General features: G+C 49.2%; 1 protein-coding gene across 1 annotated transcript in view; it reads left to right on the top strand.

Annotated features, from left to right (window-relative positions):
- Abcc6 (ATP-binding cassette, sub-family C (CFTR/MRP), member 6) overlaps window positions 1–25,782 on the top strand; it is a 56,448-nt gene extending 30,666 nt beyond the window's left edge. The window contains exons 18-31 of the mRNA XM_005391081.2: window positions 17–184; window positions 925–1,099; window positions 2,544–2,607; window positions 4,155–4,275; window positions 5,964–6,171; window positions 13,138–13,448; window positions 14,991–15,190; window positions 17,525–17,651; window positions 18,702–18,803; window positions 20,071–20,217; window positions 21,879–22,037; window positions 22,115–22,281; window positions 24,474–24,668; window positions 24,956–25,782. Of these exons, the coding sequence (XP_005391138.1) occupies window positions 17–184; window positions 925–1,099; window positions 2,544–2,607; window positions 4,155–4,275; window positions 5,964–6,171; window positions 13,138–13,448; window positions 14,991–15,190; window positions 17,525–17,651; window positions 18,702–18,803; window positions 20,071–20,217; window positions 21,879–22,037; window positions 22,115–22,281; window positions 24,474–24,668; window positions 24,956–25,064 (2,253 nt within the window). The 3' untranslated portion in view covers window positions 25,065–25,782. The remainder of the gene's footprint in view (window positions 1–16; window positions 185–924; window positions 1,100–2,543; window positions 2,608–4,154; window positions 4,276–5,963; window positions 6,172–13,137; window positions 13,449–14,990; window positions 15,191–17,524; window positions 17,652–18,701; window positions 18,804–20,070; window positions 20,218–21,878; window positions 22,038–22,114; window positions 22,282–24,473; window positions 24,669–24,955) is intronic.
- The last annotated feature ends 1,350 nt before the right edge of the window (window positions 25,783–27,132 follow it).

Below are 27,132 nucleotides of genomic sequence, written 5' to 3'. Positions count from 1 at the left end.
TTCTCTGTGGCCGCAGGGCATGAACCTCTCTGGGGGCCAGAAGCAGCGGCTGAGCCTTGCCCGGGCTGTGTACAGAAAGGCTACTGTGTACCTGCTGGACGATCCCCTGGCCGCCCTGGATGCCCATGTTGGCCAGCATGTCTTCAACCAGGTCATTGGGCCCAGTGGGCTGCTCCAAGGAACGGTGAGTCTGGAAATGTTGTCAGAGGTCAAGGACAAGGGAAAAGTAAGCCCCTAGAATCTAGTCCTTACTCAAGTCTATCTCAGTATCTTCCCCTTGAGTCTAGCTTTCCTTTCTATATTTGTCAGCTGTTACTGTGATAATACTATATAACAAACAGTCCCCAAATCTCAGTGTCTTACAGTAGCACTTATTTGTTGTTTAAGTGCCTATGGTTAAACTACTTAGGATTTTTCAATTTTATGAGAGTGTAAAAGTAACAAACATTTAGTAGAAATCACGCATTTTGAATTTTCACCTTTTCTTGGGCTACTAATACTCTCTCATGGTGCCGAACAGTGGCACAGTGAGCCTCACAGTTGCAAAGGGGAAACCCAGTGCTCTGCAGTGTGCTGTGTGGCTGAGCTGGGAAGTTCAGTTGGTTCAGGATAGTAAGTGCCTTCTTGACCTATGATGTTTTTAAACTGGTTAATCCCCACATGGTGACCTCAAAGTCAGTCAAGAGCACCTGTCCAGCTCTGCCTCAAGTTATAGACAAGGCTCAGATGAACTCTGCGTCCTCCTGTTTGGAGACATGGCTTGAAAAAGACTCCTTGGTTTCTCTCTGCTATTTTCCAGAGGGGGCAGGAGCACAAAAAGGGCATTTCTGCCCACCCTGAGCCCAGGGATGCAACTCTTCTCTGCCTTTGGCTTCAGAAGACTGGCCAAGCACATGTACATAACTTCTGCCCATTTCTATGCAGACCCGGATCCTTGTGACCCACACGCTCCACGTCCTACCCCAGGCCGATCAGATTGTGGTGCTGGCAGACGGTGCCATTGCAGAGATGGGCTCCTACCAGGAGCTGCTGCACAGGAAGGGGGCCCTGGTGGCACTTCTGGAGGGGGCCGGACAGCCAGGAGGTGGAGAAGATGGAGGTACTGGCTGGGCTTTGCTGATTCTCTGCACATGGTCCTACTGCCCTGGGAGAAGGCCACAAGGTCCTCCTGCTGTGACCTGAGCACCTTCATATCCCTCCTATGGGCCAGACTGGAAGCAGATGGCTCCCAAGAGGGGCCAAGACACCACTGCAAGCCAGAGGCTGTGCAGAGCTATTCTGTAAAATCCATCACTCGATCCCTGCCGCAGTCCCGTAAAGTACATGCAGCTAACGCTGCCACCCTGCAGATGAGCAGGCAGAGCAGAGAGAAAGGGATCGCTGCCCAAGGTCAATCCTTTGCCCAACGTCCCCAGGGGGTACTTAGGTGGTTTCAGCTCCAGAATCTGTGCTCAAAGGTGTTGCACAGCCCAAGAAAGAAGATGCTTGATGCCTAGAAGGCCACAGCATGTTTGTTGGACACCAAAGCTGCTGGGTGAGCAGTGCAAGTGTACCTATAGTGAGCAACAAATGCCCACTGATGGCAGCTTGCTTAACCAACGCAGTGCCTCTGTGAGGCTGGTGCTCTTGTTGTCTCCATTTCACAGATGAGCACACTGAGATCCACATGACTGATAAGTGGCAGTTCTGGGATATGAGCCTAAGCAAGACCATGTGCTAGACCATATGCTACACTGCCCCCAGTCACTCACACTAAGTCTCCCAAGTCTCAGTTCTGCCCCTTCTGGAATCATCTGCTCAGCACTGGCTTACCCTTGTCAAAGTGCTAAGATTAGGGATATAACAGGATTACAGTCCTGGAGCTGGAAAACAGAACACACCTGTTTGTGTTGGTCAGTTTTTGCTGGGACGATGCTGCATAACATACAACCCCCAAATCAGTGCCTTAAGACAGCAGTTGCTTTTTGTTCATGGTTTTGTGGTTAACATATTCATGACGGGGCCACAATTCCTATGTCTTGCTGCTGGGCAGCTTGAACCACAGGTGGTACATGCATGACTACACCACTTCTTCCACCAGTATACAAGCTGCCCAAAGGAACAGTCATGCATGGACCAACAGTGTTTCAAGCCAGTGGGAACAACTCTGCTGGCCCAGATGAGGGAGGGAGAGGCCTCCTGGAAGACATGGCACCTGCATTTGGGCAGAAGTTGGCCAGGAAGGAACATTCCAGGCACTAGGAGCTGCTTGAGCAGAATGCCCATGGAGTCAGAAAAAATTAACTTTGTATGTTTACTGCTGCTTTCTAAACCCCAAGTGTGTAGCAGGTGCTGAATTACATTTGCTAAATGGCTGAGTCAGTCAATGGGGAATGAACAAATAAGGTTTCTGAGTGAACCCAGGGGAAGGGTTGAGAGGTTAGTGGAAAGGCAGCAGGAGCCAGATCATGGGGACAGATGCCCTCAGAAAGTGATGGCTGAAACCAGCATCTGGGTCCTATGGTGTAGCCCCACCACGTGACAGGACCCCCTTGGCCTTGCAGAAACAGAAACTGCAGCCAACACCAGTGGCCCTGGAGGTGGAAGGCCTGAACACAGACCAGAGAGGTAAGTTCACTGTGCTGCTGGGCACCTGAGGGGACAGGCTGAGGTTTATATGGGTCCTATTTGTAACCACCACATCCCAGGTGGTAGGGTGGGGTGAAAATTGTCACAGGGTGCAAACTGTCACTGCTGTTATCCCACATGTTCAGTGTGGCACAGTTCACCAAAAACTATTTGCCTGTTTTTTGGTCAAAATGATTAAGTCCCTAATGATCAGTTCACAACATGAACAACTGGCCCTTCAACACAGAAGATGCCCTAATGTGGACTGAGAACATCTTGTCAAGTTGTCTCACTGCTGCATAGGGCAGGCTGGTCTCTGGGAGAGATCCTCACCATGACCACACTGTGACCAGCCTGGTCCTTCATGCTTTGACCACCAGACCAGGCATAGGTGGGGGTGGGTAGTTGGACAAGTGGATGAATACCTGGGAGGACAGACATATATGCATTAGTGAGGGGGTAGGTGGACGGATGAGTGTATAGGTAGACAGGGGAACAGACAGGCATACAGATGACAGGATGATTGAGTAAATGGTTCAGTAGGTGGGTGGGCGGGTGGGATGGTTGGTGGATGGGATGGAAGGGATGAATGCACATATGGATGGGTGGCAGGACGGCTGGGAGGATTGGTGGGTGTCTACACCCAAGGCATCGCTGGGTGCTGGCCAGAAGCACAGGCAGGAGGCCACCAGGAGGTCCACTGTCTCCTCTTCTCTCAGCCCCCAGGGTGCAGCTGAACTCACCACGGGGCCATCTGCCACAGCAGAGCCTACAGTTGTCCCTCCTTGTGGACAGAGGGCCAGACACTTAGAGCTTAAGTGCCAGGTGTCAGGGGACATGACATGCAGGGGGACCCTGAGGGGCTTCAATCCTAGGGGATATTGAGGCTGGGTACAACTTTTCCTTTCCCATCCCAGCTAGCCACCCTGAGAGCTCTCCTGAGTGTAGCACAGCTCTCTTGCACAAGGGTCCTGAATGAGATCAGATCGATAGATGGGTAGATGCATGTATATGGGGAGAAGGAAGGATGGGTGGATGGATCAATGATGGACAGATGAAGGGTGGATTATTGATAGATGATTTATGATATATAGTACATAGATTGATAAGTTGATAGATAATAAATTGATAGATGATGCATGATAATGGTAGATTGATATCACAATTTTACAAGTGGGGCAGTGGAGCCATGGGGTAGTTAAGTCAGCCAACTCATCCACAGATGAAGGAAAGATTTAAGAATACCTAATCCGTGCCAAATTGACTTTCTGCTAGGTTGGACCAATAAATACAAGGGCAAACAGTAGCAACAAAACAGTTGCAGCAAATATATCCGTTCTGTGAAGGGTATTGGAGGAAGGTGTTGGCGTGGCTCTGGGGTGCTGGGCATGAAAAGAAGGGAGCATGGCCTCTACTGGGTGCTCAGGATGGTAGCTGAGGGTCGGGGAGGAGAGGAGACCGCAGAGCTCAGTGCTTACCAAGGGGCCTGAGGATTGGGTAACCCTCTACAAAAGAAATGCTGACTTGTTCTCACTTCTGAATTACAGGTCCGTAAAGTCAGCCCCTATGATGGACAATGTCATCTCAGAAGCCCAGACAGAAGCTCCTCTAGATGATCCTGAGAGGGCAGGACGGCCAATACGAGAGGGCAGTGTGCGGTATGGCCGGGTAACCAGCAGCCGCTCTTTCCCCTCCTGCTGTTGCCCCCAGGCCCAAGTCCTCCCTCCAGATATAGCACTGGGGGGAGGGAGGCAACTTTATCGAGCACCTACTATGTGCCATGTAAGATCCTAGACCCTCGTGTTTTTCAATCCTTGCAAAATCCTGGCTCTAGTTTGGAGATGAAGAAACTGAGTTAAGAGTTAACTCAGTTGAGAGAGTTAAGAGTTAAGAGACCTGTGTGTGACAAACTTGGGACCCATGTCTAGGTCAGTCCAGATCTGAATTTCTACTATTTCTCCTCTTCTATATGGCTTTGTTGATCCATCCACCCACCCACCGATCCTCCCACCCATCCTACCATCCATCCATATGTGCATTCATCCCTTCCATCCCATCCACCACCCATCCCACCCGCCCACCCACCTACCTAACCATTTACTCAATCATCCTGTCATCTGTATGCCTGTCTGTTCCCCTGTCTACCTATACACTCATCCATCCACCTACCCCCTCACTAATGCATGTATGTCTGTCCTCCCCGGTATTCATCCACTCATCCAACTACCTACCCTCACCTATGTACCGACTCATTTATCCATCTATCCATCCACCCACCCACTCACACAATCATCCACCTGCCTATTGAACCATTCATTCATCCATCCAGCATGCTCTTCCAGGCAAGGTCTGCCCTGTTGGAGGTTTCGTGCTAGTGAGCGAGGCAGACAGCAACACTTGGACAGTGATGGTGAATCTTTTAGAGCCTGCAATGATACAAAGAGCCTGCCGCAGCACACATGCCATGGGTTTGCCACCACTGACTTAGACTAATGAGCAAGGCAGCTTCAGTCATCAAGAGAGGAAACAGGCGGGAAGGTGGGAGCGCCGCGGGAGCGCTGCTTTACCTGTGTGCTCACGCCGCCACCTCCACGTCGCAGCCCACAGTAAGACCCCAGGGTGCCCTTGTGACCTAGGTAATGGTAAAGGGCTGATCAGTTGCTAAAGAGAGGAAACAAACAAGGGTGAGGAACGGCAGCCCAGCCGGGGGTCAGGGCTGCCTGGATGGGATGCTCGGAGGAGCAACGTTTATGCTGTCCTGAAGGATGCAAGGGAGCATACCATGCAGAGTGGGAGAGGCATGCCCCAGGCAGAAGGAATGTCAGGTACAGAGACTGGAGGTGGGAAGAGCTCAGGGCACCAGAGAAGGGAAAGGCTTGGATGCTGGTACATGGTAAGTGCGGGTGCTTTGACAGTAAGAGAGCCACCAGCAGGTAGCAGCTGCAAAACAAGATCAGTTGATGTTTTCAGAAATCTGCTCTGGCCACAGCTGGGCAGAGACTCTAGAGTGGTAGGACCAGTACCTTACACAAGTTACTTCATCTCTCTGTGCCTCAGTGTCCTGATCTGTAGAATGGAAGTGAGTGTGAGCGTAAAGATATGTGCCTGTCTCATAGTAGGTGCTCAAGAAAATGCTGCAAATCCAGAAGTTACCCAGTCTGTAACTTTAAGACTTCTGATGGCCCGCTGGGGAATCTCTGGCAGATGGGAGTGGGAAAGCTGGGCAGTGCCTGGAGGGGAGATGGTGCTCCTGAGAGAGGATGCAGGAGATTTTCATGGCCTGTTTTGGGGGAGCCTTGGCTGGCCTTGCCCTGACTCATCCCTCCCCTTGACCCTGACCTCCACACATCCTACAGGTGAAGGCTGCCATGTACCTGAGCTACCTGCGAGCCACAGGCATCCCCCTCTGCGCCTACACGCTCTTCCTCTTCCTCTGCCAGCAAGTGGCCTCCTTCTGCCGGGGATACTGGCTGAGTCTGTGGGCGGATGACCCAGTTGTGGATGGGCAGCAGATGCAGACAGCCTTACGCGGCTGGGTCTTTGGGCTCCTCGGCTGTCTCCAAGGTACCTAGTGCCCATGTCCTCATCCCATCCTCCTGGGTCCACTGAGAGGTGCTTTGGGCTCGCTTGCTCTCCCACCCCTGGCTCCACTTCTCCTCCCTGAGCATCCATGGAAAATGTCCCAGGCCCAAGCATAGACCCGTGTCCTTCAGGTGAGGCTGGAGGGAGCTGGGGCCTGGGAGACAGGGCACACTACCCTTCCTGGAATCCTCCACATCTCTCCCAGTCCCTGCCACATGCAGGGGCAGCTCCAGGCTACCTGATGATGACCCCACTGTCCCGCTTCTGGCTTCCTGACAGAAACAGGATCCTCCCTAAAAGCCATATCGCTGTCACTGTTACCGCCTACCTGCCTATCTTCTTTTTAAAAAGTGAACTACTTACTGAAGTAACAGTAGATTCACATTAGGGTATAAAACATAATGCAGAGCGCGCTCCTGCATGCTGCCAGTTCCTCCCTGTGGGGACACTTTGCAAAGTGATAGGACCATGCACAAAGGAATTGACAGTGGCCAGGGAATTGGTCATCTTTATATTTGCCCAGTTTTACTCACGTGCATGTTTGCTACTGTGCACATTCAACCCTGGTGGGTCCATCGACTACCACCATGCTCCAGTTACAGAGTCCCGGCATCCCAAGGACATCCAGTGCCACCCTTTCATGATGTCTCCACCTACCTCTGCCTCCAGTGCCCTGTCCCTGCCTCCTGGTGCTGCTTCCCTTTGCAAACATGGCCTCGCTGAAGGGAATTGCAGGAATGAATGCATGAGTGTGCCTCATCTGTACTTTTCTCATTAGTACATGCTGGCAGCACATGTTCACTTTCCTTGTGGGGAGGTGGTCCATGTACAAAACACATCCTAATTCCTTTTGGTATCCCCTTTCCGCCCCTCCCTCCCCTGCATCTCTTGGCCCCTTTCCCATTTGAGAAAAAGCTACCTCTCTACTTAATATTATCTATCTCTTATTTTGTTCTTTATTTATATTTTAGGGTTCCTCAAATAAGAGAAACTATGCGATATTTAAGCTTGTATGTCTGATTTATTTCATTTAACTTTATAGCCTATGCGATATTTAAGCTTGTATGTCTCATTTATTTCATTTAACTTTATAGCCTCAGGTGCATCAATTTTCCTACAAATAACTCAAATTTATCCTTCTTTATAGCACAGGAATAGTCTATTGTATGTAAATACCGCATTTTCTTTATCCATTCATCTGTTGATGGATATAGAGGCTGCTTTTAAGATTTTACTATTATGAATTGTGCTGCTATCAACATGGGTATGCACTTATCACTATACTGTGATTTTTTTTTTAACTCTTTGGAAAAGGCACCAAAGAGGAGAATAGCTGGATCAAATGGAACATCTAGTTTTAGTTTTTTGAGTAATTTTTGTAATGATTTTCATTGTGGTTATACTAGTTTATATTCCCACCAAAAGTGTAGAAGGGTTCCTTCTTCCAGCCTCATAAACATTTATTGTTTGATTTTTTGATGATGGGCATTCTTATTGGGGTAAGGTAGAATCTTAGTGTTGTTTTAATATGCATTTCCCTGATGACCAGTGATGCTGAACATTTCTTCATGTACTTACTGGCCATTTGTGTTTCTTCTTCTGTGAAGTGTCTATTCCTTTCACTTGCCCATTTTTTATTGGGTCTTTTATTTGGGGGGTCTAGTATGTTTGAGCTCTATCTATCTACCTTTTATATAAGCATATAATCTGAGGAATAACTGGTAAAAAATTTTCTCATTCTGTAAGTTATCTCTTCACTGTTGGTTGTTTCCTTTGCTATGCGGCAGCTTTTTAGTTTGGTATGATCTCATGTGTTGATTGTTGGTACTGTTTCCCATGTGACCAGGGTTCTGTTTGGAAAGTCCTTGCTTACACCTATGACTTCAAGAGTTCTACCTATATTTTTTCTTCCAGCAGACTAAGTGTTTCTGTTTTAACATTTAATTCTTTGATCCATTTTGGTTTTAGTTTAGTGCATGGTAAGAGATGTGGGTCTAGATTTAATTGTTTGCATGTGGATAGCAAGTTTTCCCAACCATACTTATTAAAGAAACTGTCTTTCCTCCAGGATATTCTTGGCCCCTTTGTCAAAAGATCAAATGGTTGAATGTGTGTGAAGTTGTTTCTGCACCTTGTGTTCTGTTCCGCTGATCTTCACGTCTGTTTTTTGCCAGTACTTTACTGTTTTTATCACTGTAACTTCATAATGTAACTTCATAATATGACTTCAAGTCTGAGATTGTGATTCTTCCTGCTTTACTTTTGTTATCCAGGATTGCTTTTGGTATTCTGAGTTTCTTCTGGTGCCATATAAGTTATAGGATTACTTTCTCCATTTCTGTGAAAGTGTTGTTTTTATTTTGATTGGGATGCATAGAATCTGTGTATTAATTTTGGAAATATGGCCATTTTGACTGATTTGGTTCTGCCTACTCAGGAACAGAAGATATCTTTCCATTTTCTGATGTCCTCTTCACTTTCTTTTTCAGAGTGTTGCAGTTTTCATTGTAAAAGTCTTTCATTTTCTTAGGTTAATTCCTGAGTATTTAATTTTTCTTAATGGTATTGTGAATGGTATTTTTTCCTAATTTCTTTCTCAGTGATTTCATTATCAGTGTTCAGAAGTGCTACTACTGTCCATTATGATATCACTTTTTTCATTTCTAATTGTATTGATCTGAGTCATTTCCCTCCTTGCTTTGGTTAGATTGGCTAGGGATTTATTTTGTTTTAACAAAGAACTAACTTTTTGATTCATTGATTCTTTGGGGGATTTTCTCAGTTTTATTGATTCTGCTCTGATCTTCATAATTTCTTTCCTATTTGTTTGTGTGTTAACTTTGTTTCCTAATAGTTTGCTGAATTATTAATTCTAGGAGTCTTTTGGTAGGGTTTTCTGAGTCTTCTATGTCAATGATCATATCTGCAAATAATTACTTGACTTCTTCCTTTCTTCTATGTTTCTTTTATATTTCTTTTTCTTGTCTAATTGCTTTTACTAATGTTTTGAGTACTATGTTAATCAAGCATGGTGATAGTGGACATCCTTGTCATGTTCCTGATTTTAGAGGGGAAGCTTTCTATTTTTCCCCATTTAATATAATGTTGGCAGTAGGTTTATCATAAATGGCTTTTATCAGATTGAGATAAGATCTTTTTATGCCTATTTTCTTCAGTGTTTTTATCATGGAACAATGTTGGATTTTGATAAAGGCTTTCTCTGCATCTATTGAGATGATCATGCAACTTATATCCTTCTGTTAATGTATTACATTTATTGATTTGCATATGTTAAACCATCCTTGCATCCCTGGGATAAAGCCTCCTTGGCCATGATGTATCATCTTTTTGATGATTTGCTGCATTCTTTTTGACAGTATTTTGTTGAGGATATTTGCACCTATATTCATGAAAGAGATTGGTCTACAGTTCTCTTTTTTGGTTGGATTCTTTTCTTGTTTTAGAATCAAAGTAATGATGCCTCTCAGGAATGACTTTGTGAATACCCCTTTCCTTTAAATTTCACTGAAACGTTTGGGAAGTATTGGTGTTATATTTCCCCTGAAATTCTTGTAGTATTCAGTAGTGAATCTCTCTGGATCTGGGATTTTCTTAGTTGGTAGATTTTTTTATTATTATTAATGCTTCAACTTCATTGTCTGTTAGTTTTTGCATTATTTCAGACTTTTAAGTCTTCTTGGTTCAATTTTGGTAGTTCATATATATCTAAGAAGCTACCCATTTCTTCTGAATTCTTTATTTTATTGGTGTACAGGTTTGCAAAGTAGTTGTTAATAATCTTGATTTCACTGATGTCCATTATGATATCACTTTTTTCATTTCTAATTGTATTGATTTGAGTCATTTCTCTCTTTGCTTTGGTTAGATTGGCTAGGGATTTATTTTGTTTTAACAAAGAACCAACTTTTTGATTCATTGATTCTGTGGGGGATTTTCTCAATTTTATTGATTCTGCTCTGATCTTTATAATTTCTTTCTTTCTTTCTTTCTTTTTTTTTTTTTTTTGTACTGGGAATTGAACTCAGGACCTCGTACTTGCTAGGCTGGAGCTTGTGCTGCTGAGCTATATCCCCAGCCCCTATAATTTCTTTCCTTGTAGTTATTCTTACTTTCCTGGGGCCGTAAGGTACATCATTAGGTTATTTATTTGGGTTTCCTCTGCTTTTGTGGTATGGGCATTCACAGCTATAAACTTCCCTCTTGGGTTTGCTTTCATTGTGTCCCGTAAGTTCTGGTATGTTATACTGGAATATTGTTTAGTTCTAGATACAGTATTATTTATTCCTTGATTTCTTCTGTAACCCATTGATTATTTAAGAGTGTCTTGCTTAGTTTCCATGAGCTTGCATAATTTCGTATTTTCTTTTGCCATTGATTTTTACTTCCTACACATATTATAATTTCAGTTCCTTTTCATTTACTTAAGATTGTATTATTGGCTAGTATATGGTCTATTTTGGAAAAAGTTAAGTGTGCTGCTGTATAGAATGTGTATTATGTTGTTGTTGGGTGGAACACTCCATAGATATCTATTAAGTCCATTTGTTTGAAGGTTTTTTCAATTCTGATATATTTCTTTGTTGACTTTTTTGTCTAGTTGATCTATTTGTGACAGTGGAATGTTGTGTCCCCCCAGCATAATTGGGTTTGTTTATTTGATCTTTTATACCTGGTAGTACTTATTTTATTAAGTTAGGTGCACTGTTGTTCAGCTCATATATGTTGATAATTGTTACCTCTTCCTGTTGTATTATTCCCTTAACCAATACTTTGTGACTTTCTTTATCTGTTTTGATTAGTTTTGACTTGGAATCCAATTTGTTTGAATGTAGAATAGCTACTTCTGCTTTTCTTCACATTCCTGATGCTTGGAACATTTTTTGATTTTTATTTTTTTAATTTTAAAGAGAGTAGTACCTGAGAAAAAAACAAACAAAAAGATAGAACAGTAGCAGCCCACCAGTATCACAAACATAAACAAATCAAAGCAAGGACATTCAAAGTGATACAGGGTCTCAAGACAAATTAATGCAAATCAACAGTGGTTGTTACATTGCATATCACTATCCTCAACTACATTGCTCAGATTATCAGATGTAAGAATGAAAGTTTGCTCAAACCATTAAAGAGAATAAGAAAATAGTTCTTCAAGAAAGCATTAGAGATAATACAGTTTCACTAGACAAGATGGTAGTTCACCATCATAATTCCATTGCATATTGTTACCTTCAAATCAGTTGCTCAGACCACCAGACACAAGCATGCAAAGTTGATCAGAATATAAAAAATTGTGAGCATTAACTGTTCATTTCAATACACCATCAGACAATAGCAATACAGTCATCGCAGCTATTCATATATATATTTATGTTTTGCCTTCCTTCTTTCTTTTTTCTTCTTTTCCCTCATCCCAGTCATTCCTTCCTTTGAGCAATTTCTTTCCCTTTCCTATCATCTATTGTATGTTTTGAGTTTTACCTACTCTTTCAGTTTCCTACACCAAGGAGTTGTTGATTCTTTGAAGTATTTCCCATGCAGTTTGGTTTTTGTTCATGAACTCTCTGCCTACCCCAGTGTCCATCAAGATTTTTACCTACCTTCTCTTGAAAGGCCAAGGCGTGTCCTTGCTCACACTGGCAGATGGGGAAGTGATCAGTCCTCTGGTCTCTGCTAGAGGTTGGCTGCAGGAATGGGGCTCAGGGAGACTGTTGGACTTTAAGTCAACACTCGCGGTGTCTGGTTGCTCCCTACAGAGGGCAGGTCCCATGTCCTCCTCAGCCGGGCCTTACACTTCTCAAGGAGATCTATGTCTGGCCCGCTGCCTTTCATGGTCCTCCTGTGGTTGTCTCTCACACAGTCACTTTGGGAGGGTAACACTGGAGTCCTGAAGCTGCTGGCCAGGTTCATACTTTCTTCCCGGGTCTCTGGCCCTCCAGGTTTACCTTCTCTCCCCAGGCATTGACCTCACCCAGGATCAAGTCGGTTGGTTAGTCCACTCCCCTGCTTGGAGTTGGTGGATGGTTGCATTGCTCACAGGGTGGTGTGGCCTGCTGGCTTTGGCCTCATCTTTAAAGGGTGGTTTTAGCCTGATCCACTGGGTGACCTTGACCTCATCATCAAACTGCTGTGAGCCCATGTCCTCCACCCTGAAAAATGGGTACATGAGGCCTGAACATGAGGACCCTTCTGGTCATAATAACAGAGAAACCTGCTCCACAGGGATGGTTGCATGGTGGCACCCTTGGACTAGTGCTTACATAGGCCAGAGAGATTAGACCAGAAAGTTGTCCACATCAGCATGGCCCTGGGATAGCTCAGGTTCTCATTTGCATGGGACAGTCCCCTCTCACTGCATGGCACATGACAGTGTATCAGTTCCACAGGGCTGCTGTAAAACAAACTGCCACTAGAGTGGTAGCTTAGAACGTCAGAAACACATGCACTCACACTCCTGAGGCTGTAAATCTAGCGCAAGGTGTGAGCAGGGCTGGTTCTTTGGGGAGGCTGTGGGAGAAAACCCTCATTGTTTTCTCCCAGCTTCTGGAGGCCACCAGCACTCCTGACTGATATGTGTATCCCCCTCATTTCTGCCTCTGTCATCATGTCATCTAAGCCTCTGTGTGTCTCACTTGTTCTTATAAGAATACCAAGAATTGGATTTCAAATCTGCTCAAAGATTAAGATCTTTAATCACATCTGCAAAAACCATTTCCAAATAAGTTCATATTGTGAGGTTCTGGATGAACATGAATTTGGGGGATATTATTTAATCCCCTAGAGGGTGGATTCATCAGGGGACAGATAATCAGGGTGGCCAGATCATAAGATGACCACCCTAGGGCTGAGGGGAAACCTGCCCAAGTCCTGGAAGGAGAGTCCAGGGGGCCTCTGGGTCCATACTCTGACTGTCTCCTTCCTCCACCTCAGCCATTGGGCTGTTTGCCTCCATGGCCGCAGTGTTCGTGGGTGGGATCCAGGCATCCAGCCTGCTCTTCCAGAGGCTCCTGTGGGATGTGGCTCGGTCTCCCATTGGCTTCTTTGAGCGAACACCTGTTGGGAAGCTGCTGAACTACTTCTCCAAGGAAATGGACACGGTGGATGTGGAAATCCCAGACAAGCTCCAGGCCTTGCTGACTTACACATTCGGACTGCTAGAGGTCTGCCTGGCAGTGACGATGGTCACGCCCCTGGCCGTCGTGGCCATCCTGCCGCTGATGCTCCTTTATGCTGGGTTTCAGGTACGGAGATGTCGGGCTCCTGGGCCAGCTGTGGCCACCTCCGCCAGTCCTGTCTCTGGGGTCAGGACTCAGTGTAAGAGGGGCTGTCCAGCAGCGCATTAGGGGCGGCACCTAGAGGCAGCATCCGCAGCAGTCTCTATCTCCCAAAAAAGAATTCTTTTTAATGTCCAGAGCTTGTTTCTGCTGCTGCAGCTTCCTTTTCTCCACTTCTCTGGACACTAGGAAGGCACTGCAGGGTCTCAGAGACTATTCCGTTAAGCTCAGATCCTTTCCATTGCCAGGGCCAGAGACCAACTTCAAAAGAACAGAATTTAATGTTTGCATCCCAGGGTGCAGCAGGCCCAGCTGTCACCAGGACACGTACTGTCTCCATATTACACTCAGTGGTTCTGAGTGTGGCTCCAGCTCCAGCAGCATCAGGCTCACCTGGGCATAGGGCGAGATGTGGGTTTGTAGGTCCCTCCCAGACCTACTGACTCAGATGCCAGCAGAGTGGGCCCAACCGCCTAGCTGCCAACAGCTGCTCTCAGAAATTCTGCTGTGTGCTGTTCGACAGTCACTAGCTTAGCACTTCTTGATTTTGCACACCGTCTTTCCAGGGATGGGTCTGATGACCCTCATCAGCCCAATGCTCACATCATCCTCAATTAGAAATCCAAGAAAAACAGCACTCTTCTCCAAGCCAAGTGTGCAGTGGGTGCCTATAAGCCCAGCCTGCCTGAAGGCTGAAGCAGGATGATCTCAAGTGTGAGCCCAGCCTGAGCAACTTCATGACTTAGTGAGACCCTGTCTCATCTATAGGAGATCAGACATAGAGCAAAAGAAAACATAAAACAAAAGCCCTGGCTGCCACTGTCCTCCACAGTGACCCCAGGTCTTCTCTAAGCCCTCTTGGCCTGGGGTAGGGCTCTTTCTCTGCCATTTACTGTGGACCTCGGAGCAGCTGCTTCATGCCTCAGGCCTTGGGTGCTCTCACGTGTGGGCTGTGAATGACCCTACTGCCTGCTCGATGGTGAACAAGCTACTGTATGTAAAGATCCCGGCACTGCAGCCTCCTGCCCATCTGCCAGCTGCAAACAGCTGTGTCCTCAACCAGTTAACACGCACTGTGCATCTGCAGAGCACCTAACCTTTAAGTGAAGTGAGTCGATCTGACATGGCCAACTGTCTCTGCTGCTTATTATGGGTTTGACCCCACAAGGTCCTATCAAGGTGAGGTCACCGGCCTCAGCTTGCTAGTGACATATTTCAACTTGGTGGGTAGTTTTTGACTCTGGCTTTTAAATAAATGCCAAGCCAAGATGATTTCTCCAGAGATCCTGAGTCGGTGCTTCTCGAGTGTGGGGCATTGGAGGTTTGCAGAGCTTTCTGGGTGAGTTTTCAAAAGAATCATGGAACTCTGATTCTGCAAGGAAACTGGAGCCCAGAGAAGGCAAGCAATTGGCCCCAGGTCACACAGCAAGCTGGTAACTGAGTCTTCTGGAAGTCACCTGTCTGTGTCTCTGGCTTCTCCCCTTCCCTCTCCCACCCACCCTGCCTCAGAGCCTGTACGTGGCCATCTCATGCCAGCTGAGACGCATGGAGTCAGCCAGCTACTCATCTGTGTGCTCCCACGTGGCCGAGACATTCCAGGGCAGCGCAGTGGTCAGGGCGTTCCAAGCCCAGCACCACTTTGTGGCTCGGAGCGATTCCCTCATGGATGTGAACCAGAGGGTCAGTTTCCCACGACTGGTGGCTGACAGGTAGGCAGAGAAGCCCTTGTAATGTCTGTATCCTCAGAGTGATACCCGAGGTCTTACTCTGTAGCCAGTGAGGTCAGGTGGCATGCTCAAGGTCAAAAGCAAGTTGGGGAACAAAAGGGAGGCTGAGTCCCACAGGCGGTCTCTGGAATCACACTGTGAGCACATGGACCCCAGCCAGAGAGGTCTCCAACAGCCATGACCGGAGACACAGGAAGGAGACTGTTGCCAGGCAACTGGACCATGCCTTGGTGACAGAGTAGCTGCATAAGCATCCTGAGTCTCCTTTAAGCTCTGAGTGCAGACAAATGCAGGTTCCAATCCCAACTCTGCTACTTAGTCACTGGCTAATCCTGGCAAGTTACACAACCTTTTCAAGCCTGTGTCTCATCTGTCAAATGGGCTCGTACTCAGAATGGCTGTGAGGATTAAACATACTCAAGGATGATATTTGTATCATGGCTACTGCATTCATGGCATTGTTCTGGCATATATGTCTGTAAAATTTTTCTGTTTTTTTGTGTTTGTTTTTTACAGTCCTGGGGATTGAAGCCAGGGCCTTTGCTCTGAGCTACATTCATAGCTCTTTTTGAGGCAGGGTCTCACTAAATTGCCCAGGCTGGGCTTGAGCTTGTAATCCTCCTGCTTCAGCCTCATAGAATACTGGAATTACGGGTGTGCACCATCACAAACTGGCTCTAGGCAATCTATATTTAAGCCTATTAGCTGATGGGGCAGAGACGACTTTATAGATGATGAATCTGAGGCACAGAGAGACAGGAAACTTAACCAAGGTCATACAGTTAGTACATGGCAGAGCCTGGATTTGAGTCCAGGCAGCCTGGCACTGGGGTATGGAGAGAGTTAAGCACACAGTTGGTACTCAGTAAGTGTGAATTCCTTTCTCCTTTCTGCCCAGGTCCCCAAAGGCCTATACCTGCAGGCAGTGTCTCAATTCCTCGTGACTTCTGGGAGATCTGCCCTGCTCCTTCCTGGGGTCCTGGCTAGGGAGAAGAGACCTTAAGACAATTAGAAAGCACCTACTATGTGTGACACTTCATGGTGGATCTCATTTAACCCTCCCAACTGTACTTGGCCAGATGTCCCGTCAGTATACAGATAGGACTTCGTTAAATAGATAGAAGTGACCTTGTGCAGATGGGGAAACTGGTTCAGAGCTGAAGCTGGGACGTGACAGACCCCAGGTGGGGCTTAGTTCATTTATTCTTTTGGAAGTTGCTTCAGTGAGAAGCATGATCTTTCAGACAGGGTGTGTGTTCTCTGATGTTGGTGAGGTAGCCATGGCCACAAATCCTAGTGTTTGTGATGTGTATGGAGTTAAGTAAATATCTAATCCTGTCTGGACCTCAGTTTTCTCATCTGTCAAATGGGAACAATACTGCCTCCTGTGTCAGGAGGACTTGATATTATATGTAGTAAAGCTCAAGGTTCCCTAAGGACAGTGATTTTGGATGGGGGATTGAACCCAAGGAGCACTGAACTGCATCCCTGAGACCTTTTAAATTTTTGTTTTAAAACAGGATCTTCTTAAGTTGCCCAGGCTGACCTCCAGCTTGGTAATCCTCTTGCCTCAGCCTCCTGAATAGCTGAGATTATAGTGTGTACCACCATGCCCAGCTTACAGGGATTTTAACTATTTTGTTCACAGTCTCATCCCCAGCACCTCCACCATGCCTGGCACATAATATGCACTCAATACAGCATGTATCTACTAAATGAATGGAAGAATGAGTGAACGGTACATAGTCATTCATCCATTCATAGTATATTTGTTGAGCACCTGCTATGTGCTGGCACCTGTATACGCACTAGAGACAGAGCCAGGAATGAGACAGACAAGATCTGCAGAGCCCTGATATGCTGATGGAGCTCTGCCAGTCGATGACTGATTAGACAGTTTAGGCATGGAGAGCTGGCTGCCACAGAGGCTCCCCATGTGACAGGAAGTCAGCGCAGGCTCAGCCTCATGGGCCAGGATTCTTGAGTGGGTAGGGCAGGTGAGGCACCCGCTCTGGCCAGATGGTGCTTTGGACCAGCTGTTGTCATCAGCGATGTGTTAAGCATAGAAGTGACATTGGAGGTGACCTGACATGAAGGTGATGTTGGCCTCATGAAGGAAGTGGGCATGTTCAGGTCAGCAGACAGCAGGGAGAACTACTCTGGCATATTCCAGGGACACACCGAGCTAGGGTAGGAGGACACCTCTGCTGGGATGCCCATGGGTGCAGAGCCACCGTGAGGGCCAGTCCTCGTGCTCAGAGCAGTGGGTCTCGCAGGTGAGCGAGCTGCAGACCTGGTACCGGCTTCCCTTTGCAGATGGCTCGCTACCAACCTGGAGCTCCTGGGGAACAGCCTGGTGTTCGTGGCTGCCATGTGCGCTGTGCTGAGCAAGGCCCACCTCAGTGCTGGCCTCGTGGGGTTTTCTGTCTCAGCCGCCCTCCAGGTACCCAGCATCCCAGACTTGGGCTCCGAGCCACTGGTAGAGCCAATCAGCCAGCCAGATCCCCACCCCAGGACCTTCAAAGACCCCGAAGTCCACGTGACCAAGCAGCCAGGGAAACCCCACTCTGCGGGAGCGGGACTGGGCTTCGGTGACCTTGGATGGGAGCCCCCCCCCCCTTCGCTTGAGCTCGATGTGCTGGTCTGAACAGCTGGGCCACTCTTGTCACTACTGACATTCACTTTTGGTTGAGACCAAGCAGAGAGAATGTTTTCGGTGATTAACTTCCGTTAACTGTTAATCACGACATGGGAGGCCAGGTCCTGATGTCTAGGTGACATTTGTTATGAATGAGGAGTTGTTCCAAGAGCTGCATGAACATCAGCTCCTTTCATCTGCCCAGACCCCAGGAGCAAGGTGGTGTTAGCCGCCCCCTCACACAGCGAAGGCAGCTTAGCAAGGGAGCGTGCAGCCAGCCGGGTGCAGAGGATTTCCTGTTGCAGGCAGCGAGGCGGGGCTGTGCGTGAGGGAGGGCAGGAGGGACCCTGGAGTGTGTGTGTCCTCTCAGGCAGATGGCACACAGGGAGAGGCGCTGGGGAGTGTGGGTGGGGTCACCTCTGAGGCAGTAGGGGGACCTCATAAGGAAGGTGGGGCTGCAGAAAGGGAGCCTGCAGGAGTTGGGGGGCAGGTTGGGCAGAGGAGGGCAGGGTTGGAGCATGTGACTGCTCAGAGCCCTAGTGAGGAATTTGGGGTGGCTCCCCATGTGACAGGAAGTGAGTGCAGGCTCAGCCTCATGGGCCAGTGTCCTTGAGAGGGCAGGGCAGGCGAGGCACCCCAGCTGTTGTCTGAGAACTCGTTCCTGCTCTGCACTCCACTGAAGGAAGGGAGGGGTCCTGTTGGCTGAGGCCACATCCCATCCCTTTGGGCCCAGGTCCTCCAAGCACCCTGTTCTGTGTCCCATCCTGATTCCATGGGTCCAGTCTCCCAGCCCCTGCCTGGGGATGGGACTGGCAGAGCCAAGGTGAGTCGAGCCCGTGATGTCTTGTTGCACAGGTGACCCAGACCCTGCAGTGGGTTGTTCGCAGCTGGACAGACCTGGAAAACAGCATGGTGTCAGTGGAGCGGGTGCAGGACTACGCCCGCACGCCCAAGGAGGTGATGAGTGGGCCACGGGGGCGCAGCCTCAGTGGGACCCACAGGGGAGAACAGTGAGCTCGGGTCCGTGTCTGTGGTGGGCTTTGGAGTCAGCACTCTTTCCTGTCCCACTAAGCCCACTACTGTCAGCTGCCTGCTAGCCAAGGTGGCAGCGATGGCTAACAGCATCAAATCCTGCTTCCTAGCTTGAGCAAAGCAAGTCATTACACGTCTGAGTGACAGTGGATGAGAGAAACAGGACGTGAGGGCCATGCAGCAGCAACGTTATAGTAACACGATAGCACCATCCCTGCAACATAATTACAACACTGTGGGAACAGATATATTGCAGGAATAGACGAGCAACATCGCAACAACCAGCAACACAACCGCAGTGGACAGCCTTACAGCTCTTGAGAGGCAGCTGTGCAGTTGCAGAAAGGAGCATAGCAATAGTACTGTTGTTTTTAATTTTTACTCTTCATCAGTACATGTTTGCAGTATGTAATAATCTCATTCCTCCTGGGAACTTAGTACGTGGACGTAACACATCCTAATTCCCTTGTCATCCCCTCCCTCATCACTTAGTCCCCTTCCCTTTTGCAAAACAGCTACCTCCCTATTTCCGGTTATCTTTTATTTTGGTTTTTATTTATACTTTGAAACTATGTGATGTTTAAGTTTGTGTGTCCAATTTATTTCACCTAACTAAGGCAATGTTATGGTCTCAGGGTGCACTCATTTTCCTACAGATGACTCGTAGTCCTTTGTAGCAGAGTGGTACTCAGCTGTGTACACATAGCATATTTTCTTTATCCTCCTGTGTGTTGCTGGATACTGGGTTTACTGGAAGGATCGGGATCCCACCATGGACTTCGTTCGGCCCACTGTGGACCCTCAGTACATGTCCACTGTTTTCACTGTTCCCATTCACAGATGAAGCCAAGGCTCAAGGGGGTGGAATGACCTGTTCTGGGTCACAGGAGTAGACAGGACAGCGCTGGTGTCCACACCGCATGTAGACAAAGGAAGAGAGAATAGTTTTTGACAACCAACTGTGGCTAATGATAGTAAGAGAGAAGGTGGCTACATCATCATCATGAGGCCAGGGATTGCTTTTAACACTACTGTGCTCCACGCTTTTGTAGTATAATTTCTACAGCAACTCTCTAAAATATCAGAAAGTACACTCACTGGCAGAAGAGGAAATGAAGGCTCAGAGAGGCCAGCCACCTCCTGAGAAGCCCCAGGGGCAGGCTCGTCTGACCTGTGTGCCCTCCTGCTCCAGGCTCCCTGGACGCTGCCTACCTGTGCAGCCCGGCCCCCCTGGCCTCACGGGGGACAGATAGAGTTCCAGAACTTTGGGCTGAGACACCGGCCGGAGCTCCCATTTGCTGTGCGGGGCGTGTCCTTCCAGATCCACGCAGGAGAGAAGGTGAGCAGTTCTCCCAACGGCAACAGGGGGCAGCCAGGTCTGAGCACCAGCAGCTTCCTCTGTGCAGACCCAAGCTCCTCAGCTTTCAGACCCACTACCTTCTGCACTGGAGTCCTAAGTCCTCCTCCCCTGCTGACCTTCCCCGCCCACCTTGGTGACCCCACATAGGGAGACATCTGTCTGATGCCTTCCTTCCTCTAAGCTCAATTGAACACCTGTATGTGCTGGGCAGTGCTAAACACTCTGTCCACACCATCCAGGTTACATAGCATGGGTTCTTGCCTTTGCCATGGGCGGCTGCGCCCATCTGTAAAGTGGAAATGATAATGCTCCCCTCCTAGTTGTGGCGACATTTGAGTTAACATTTGAAGGACCTGGACAGGGTGAGGGCTGCAGAACTGTGGCTAATGTGGTGCTCGCTCATCATTGCTGTTTATCCCAAAGCAGCCCTTGCAGGAGGGCGCACTGGTGTTAGCGCATTGCAGACACCCCCTGGGGGCCCTCCGTGACTCCCTCCCTCCCTCCCACCTGCAGACACCTCCTCCTCGCGCCCTTCCTGTTCCCACACTGTGCTCCCCACTGAGCCCCCAGCTGCCAGTCTTGCCTGGTCTCGCGGGATCTGTATTTAATCGCATCTTTCCCCTTGCTCAGAATTTTTACCAGCTCCTAGCTGCCCTTGGGGTGAAGTCTGAATTCCTGAACTTGGCATTCAGGGCCTTGCCCTCCTGCTTTCCTTCTTCATTGCTCTGCCAAGGCTCAGCCAACTTTGGGGGAGCTGCTGCCTCTGGGCCAAGGGAGCACAATGTGCTGTAAGCTCAGTGAGCGGCAGTCTGATAAAAAAAGGTTTGATGCGCTTTACCTGGAACCTTCCTCCTTGCTGAACTCCCACTCATCCTTCAAGAGCCCACTCAAGTATACCCCTCCTCTGTGAAGCCTTCTCCACACCCCAGGTGGCATGAATAGCACCCTCTCACTGCAGGTCCTGAGCTTGTTCAGTGCCCTGTTTATTTTGTTGTGCTACCAAGACCAGAGAGTGAGCGATTTGGAGCAAGCACTCTTCATCTCTGTATTCCTTGTCCCTGAAAGCATGCCTGCCATGCAGTGGGTGACTCGCATATTCCATCCACGTGCTGGACAAATAGTGTTGAATCCCATCGTGTGTCTGATTCTGAGGACCCAAGAGTAGCAATAGAGAGCAGGCTGGGGGATAGGTGAGGGCTCAAGGTCGGCACACGTGGAAGGATGAGTGAGGGAGGGAGGGATGGGGTGAAAAAGGGATGGGAGATGGACGCATAGGAGGGGAAGGCTAGAAGGAAAGATGAAGAATGCTGGGAGAAGATGAGAGAGAGGGGGAAAGGGAAGGTGACAGCATGGGTGACAGGACTGCGGTGGAAGGACGGAGAAAGGCAGGCCTGGGCTGCAGGAGGAAGAGGGGCTGGCAGGATGAGGCGGAGTGTCCGGGTGAGGGGAGGCGACAGGGTGCACAGAGGAAAGGGTGAGTGGGCACCTGGGAAGGCGGACATTTGGAAGGACAGGTGGACAGAAAGGTGCTCAGAGATGCTGAGTGGATGGACGTAGCTTCCAGACAGATGCCCACGAGTGCCCTGGGCTGCGCTTGCCCTCCTTGGGCCAGCACGGTCACACCCTCCCATCCCTGGCAGGTCGGCATCGTGGGCAGGACAGGGGCTGGGAAGTCCTCCCTGGCAGGGGGCCTGCTGCGGCTGCAGGAGGCAGCAGAGGGTGGCATCTGGATCGACGGGGTCCCCATCGACCAAGTGGGGCTGCACACACTGCGGTCCAGGATCACCATCATCCCGCAGGTGAGGTCTGGAGTGTGGGGTGGGCTGAGGTGGGCAGGCGGGGAGCACTGCTCTGGGCCACTGCCCCTCCCATCCAGGACCCCATCCTGGTCCCTGGCTCTCTGCGGATGAACCTGGACCTGCGGCAAGAGCACAGCGATGACGCTCTCTGGGCGGCCTTGGAGACTGTGCAGCTCAAAGACTTTGTGGCCAGCCTGCCCGGCCAGCTGCAGTACGAGTGTGCAGAGCACGGTGACAATCTGAGGTAACGACCCGCCCATCCTGGGGAGGTGGGCAGAGGTGACGACGGCCGCTGCTCCCCGGGGCACCCGGGGACCTTGGGACTGCGTCCACCCCCCGGAGGGTTGGCAGGTCCCTCCTGTTAGTAGCCACCCCACGCTCCCACCCTGTCTGCAGTTCCCAGCTCCAGCACCATCCCTGAATACCTAGTTTCTTTTTTCTGAGTTAGCTTCCACAATTTGATGGCAGAACTCAGCCTTCACCGATGTAAGTCTACTCACCGTTTTTATTTATCTTGTTCAGCGTTTCATTTTGCTACACAAATATGGTGCTTGATGTGGAGCACTCGCTGACCTTACACTCACTGTATACCCTTTGTAAAACAAATTGTAGGTATGGTAAAATACACATAGCATCACATTCGTCATTTTGATCCTTAAATATATAGTAGTGTTCTGTTTAGCCAAGCACCGTGAAGTGACATTTCATCCCCAGCAGTTCACATATCTGGCAATGGATCCACAAGAGCGTTCCGCCCAGCGCCATCCTAGCCATCTTAGTTTGCATAAGTACGCTGCATGATGTTCCCAAGGTGATGACCTGGCCCACCAATGCATTTGTTACAACACATCTGTTATTAAGAGATGCATGACCGTATGTTTACACTGAGTGGGACAGATCTCCAGGACTCTTTGTCTTGCAAAACTGAAACTTTGTACGCACTGAGCACATGCTAGGCAAGTACTCTACTGCTGCCCACTGAACACCACCTGCCCGTGCCCCCTCTCTCAGCCCACTCCATTCTACTTCCTGTCTCAGGATTCTAAGTACTTTATATGAGTGAAATAAGAGGGTGGATCATCTTTTTCTTGAAACAGGGGCTGTATCGTCTTGTGCCTGGCTTATTTTACTTAGGATAATGTCTGTGAGGTTTATCCATGTGGTAGCACATATCAGGATTTCCTTCCTTTTGAAAACTGAACACTACTGAATACTACTGCATCATAGGGAGAGGCCATAATTTGCTTAGCCATCTGTCGATAGACCTGTGGGCTGCTTCTCCCTTCAGCCGCCATGAATAAGGCTGCTATGAACATAGGTGGACAGGTGTGTGGCTTTTAAAAACCTAAATGTTCTGAATTCATAAACCCACGTGAGACTAGGATGTCAGGGAAGGAACCATGGTTGTAATAGTTTCAGCATCAGAGAGGCCACGTGGCTTCAGGGTGGGGGTCAGACTGGCTCAAACGCAGCCCACCCTGCAGTGTTGCAGATCCGTGGGCAAGTTACCTAATCTCCTGGGCCTCGGTTTTCTCATCTGTCAACAGTGCCTACCCAAGTGGGGAGGAAGTGGATTGATATCCGTAAGTTGTCAAAACAGTGCCTGGAATACAGGAGTGATAAGTGTTCCTTTGATTCCTCTAAGCCACATTCTCACTTTTCCTATATCACTAAGTTGGAAGTCGAGGCCTGGGGCTTATGCAGGGTCACCCAGCTTGTGAGCACGGAGGTGGGAGCAAGGGCCCAGCTCCCTGACCCTGCTTGGCCAGAACAGGTTCTGGTTGCTCTATGGAAGAAGTATTTTCTGTGAGAGGAAGTCAGGCATGACAGGGGACACTCCCAGCCACCCTGGGTGCCCAGAGGCCAGTGCCCACCAGAGGCAGGGGTCTAAATGGCCACAGGACCTGGGGTTTCAACTTCCCCATCTATAAGAAGCTATTCCACGCTGAGGGCTTTCTCTTTGTCCTGACTTAGCTCACCTTCGCACCTCAGTGCAGAAGGACCCGTTAGAAGCACAGACCCTGGAGTCAGAGGTCCTGTGTTCACGTTCTGGCTCCCTCGCTGTGAGCTCTGGCAAGCCACTTAACTTTTCCCTTTGCATTTCCTCCTCTATCAACAATATTTACCTCTGTGGATGATGTCAACATAAGCACAAAGAATGTGTCTGGCACATGAGCATAAAATAGAGGGAAGAGAAATAGCTTTTACACATGGGGAACTTGCAGCACAAAGTTTTGAATACGTCCCTAAAGTCAGCCTGCTCAAAGATGGGGCATGGGGATCCCCCCAGCTCCGTGGACCTTGGACCACGTGTGTGAGGACACTAAGGCAGCACATGCTTCTGCAGCTGTCCCAGGGACCCACTTATAGGCATGCCCTGTAAATCATGACATGCCCACAAACACATATCTGGCCTGATTTCCCCTTCCTTCACAGCGTGGGTCAGAAGCAGCTCCTGTGTCTGGCACGTGCCCTGCTCCGGAAAACCCAGATTCTCATCCTAGATGAAGCCACGGCCTCAGTGGACCTGGGGACAGAGCTCCAGATGCAGGCGGCCCTCGGGCACTGGTTTGCTCAGTGCACGGTGCTGCTCATCGCCCACCGCCTGCACTCGGTGATGGACTGTGCCAGGTGAGGAGTGCCCCTCCCCCGGGGCAGCAAGCGGGGCGAGAAAGGGTGCAGTCCACACACCCTCAAACACGTTATGAATTGCACCACTAAGTACTCACTGTGCAGGTGGTGAGACTGAGGCCCCACGGGAAGGGATGAGCCCCGTCATGTTCTGCCAGTGTGCTCTGACGGTCAGGAGCTGCTTGGAGGGCTTGTGGGGAGCAAAGCCCAAGGCAGAGGCGAGTTCTCAGAGCTCTTGAGTCCAAGCTGGTGGGCACAGAGCTGTCCTGTTCCTCTCTTCCCCACAGGGTACTGGTCATGGACAATGGGCAGGTGGCAGAGAGTGGAAGCCCAGCCCAGCTGTTGGCCCAGAAGGGACTGTTTTACAGGCTGGCCCAGGAGTCAGGCCTCGTCTGAGCCTAGCCTCCCCACTGTCCCTGGCGGGGTCAGCCCCAGAACCTGCTGTGCCACGGAGAAGCCAGTGACCCAGGCTGTGTGTGGTCCCAGGTAGTGTTGTGGTCTCCAAGAGGAAAATGGCAAAGAAAGTGTCTGAGTATCACCAGTAGGAGACCCCGAAGGACACAGCCAACCCAGGCTGACCGGGGCAGGGCCCATCCTGCCCTGTCTACCCTGGAGCCAACGTCAGCAGTGACTTTCAGTCCTCGTTGCTTATAAGTCTCACATGGAGGGCAGAAAAGCATGTCTGCCCTCGGTTCTATGCCCCAGATGAATTAAATCAGAATTCATGGGGCTGGGGCAATGGTGTGTGTAGTTAATCCAAATTAATCTTATTTTGAGATAATCATAGATTCACATGCAATTTTAAGAAACTGGTGTGGTGGTACGTGCATGTAATCCTAGTTACCTGGGGGGCTGAGACAGAAGGACTAGCTTGGGCAACTTAGTGAGACTTTATCTCAAATTTAAAAGGGGCTGGGGGTGTAGCTCAGTAGAATAGTACTTGCCTAGCATGCATGTGCCCCTGGGTTCCATCTCCAGTACCACAAAATGAAACCAGGGATCTCCTGGGCCCTTTACCATTTCTCCCAGTGTTGACATCTTGTACAACTCTCAGGCAAGATCACAGCAGGATATAGACATCAATAAAACTACCAATCTGGTTCAGCTTTTCTGATTTGTTTGTGTGCTTATTTGCATGTACAAGAATTTAGTTCTATGCAATTTGATCACAGGTTTGTGCAGTCACCGCCCCCTCCCCCGTGCGACCCCCACAACTATAGATCTGGTCTCCATCTTGGTATATACTTCTAAGCTTCCCCTGCGACTCCAGGGTGCAGCCAGGACTGAGAAGGGCTGCCCAGTGCCCGCTGCTACCCCTCTGCCCCTGTAGAGAAGCTTCAAGGAGCCTCTTGTCCAATCTGGATGCATCCAGGTGCCCCACATCCCCAGAGAAAGAGCAGGCATTGTGTGTGGATTCAGTCCCCAAAGCAGGTACTGTGCAGGGACTCTGCGCAACACAGGAGAAGAGGTAGGTACCAGGAAAATCTGCCCAGGACTCAGCACATTTCGGGCATGTGGTTGCTAAATTCCAGCTCTATTCTGTGGGTGCTCCAGCGGCCACCAGCATGCCCTGAATGAGTCTGTCCACACTGCTTCCCCGGAGACTGCTGAGAGTCGAGCACTTGCTGTAACCCAGGGTGACCAGTGCATGGCTCACTATTGCTCATGCCTGTCCATGACAGTGGGCTCATAAGATCAGCTTTAGGCACCAGGAAAGAGGAACTAAAGGTCCAGAACAGCTGTTATGGTTTGTGTCTGGGTGTCCCCCCAAAGCCTCATGGGGCCTTGGGGCAGGCTTTTAAAGTTTGATTGATTAGGGGTGTGAGAGCTGCACTTGCCCTGGGGTGCATAGTTTGCATGTGTAAGGGAGAGGAAGAGGCTGCTTGAGGCGATTCCTCCCCCATTCCGCCCTGGTGTGTGCTTTCTGCTTTTGCTGTGTTCTGTCGCCATGAGCTGCAGCCCTCTGCCATGTGCCACTCTGCCTTATAATCTGCCAAGTAAGAACTGAAACCTCCACGAACTGTAAGCGAAATAAAGCTTTCCTTCCTTAATTTTGGGCGTCAGGTATTTTGTCCCAGCAGCGAGAAAAAAGTAACCGAGACAACAGCCAAGCCCCAGGTCACACACACGGGTAAAGGGTGGCAAGAGCAGTCAGACTGGTCCCCCAGTGCTCATGATGCCAGCCTGGGAGTTCTGACTACACGGCCTGTTGTGCAGATAAGACACGCCAACACACAGGAAAGTGGGGAGGTGGAAGCGACCGGGCAGGCTTTCTCAGGCCTGTGACCACGGACACATGGGGCAAGACAGCTCTGGTGAGGGCATTCTGTGCATTGCAGCATGATGGGCCGTATCCACGAGCTCTCCCCAGCAGACACAGCAGCATGCTGTGCCCCTCTGTAGTTGTGACAAGGATGGTTCCACATGCTGGTGTATATTCCTTGCGGGGTCTCATCACCAGTGT

Source organism: Chinchilla lanigera, unplaced genomic scaffold (genome assembly GCF_000276665.1).
Source record: "Chinchilla lanigera isolate Chin_1 unplaced genomic scaffold, ChiLan1.0 scaffold00041, whole genome shotgun sequence".
Taxonomy (NCBI): Eukaryota; Metazoa; Chordata; class Mammalia; order Rodentia; family Chinchillidae; genus Chinchilla; species Chinchilla lanigera.
This window is presented reverse-complemented; position numbering and strand designations above follow the sequence as displayed.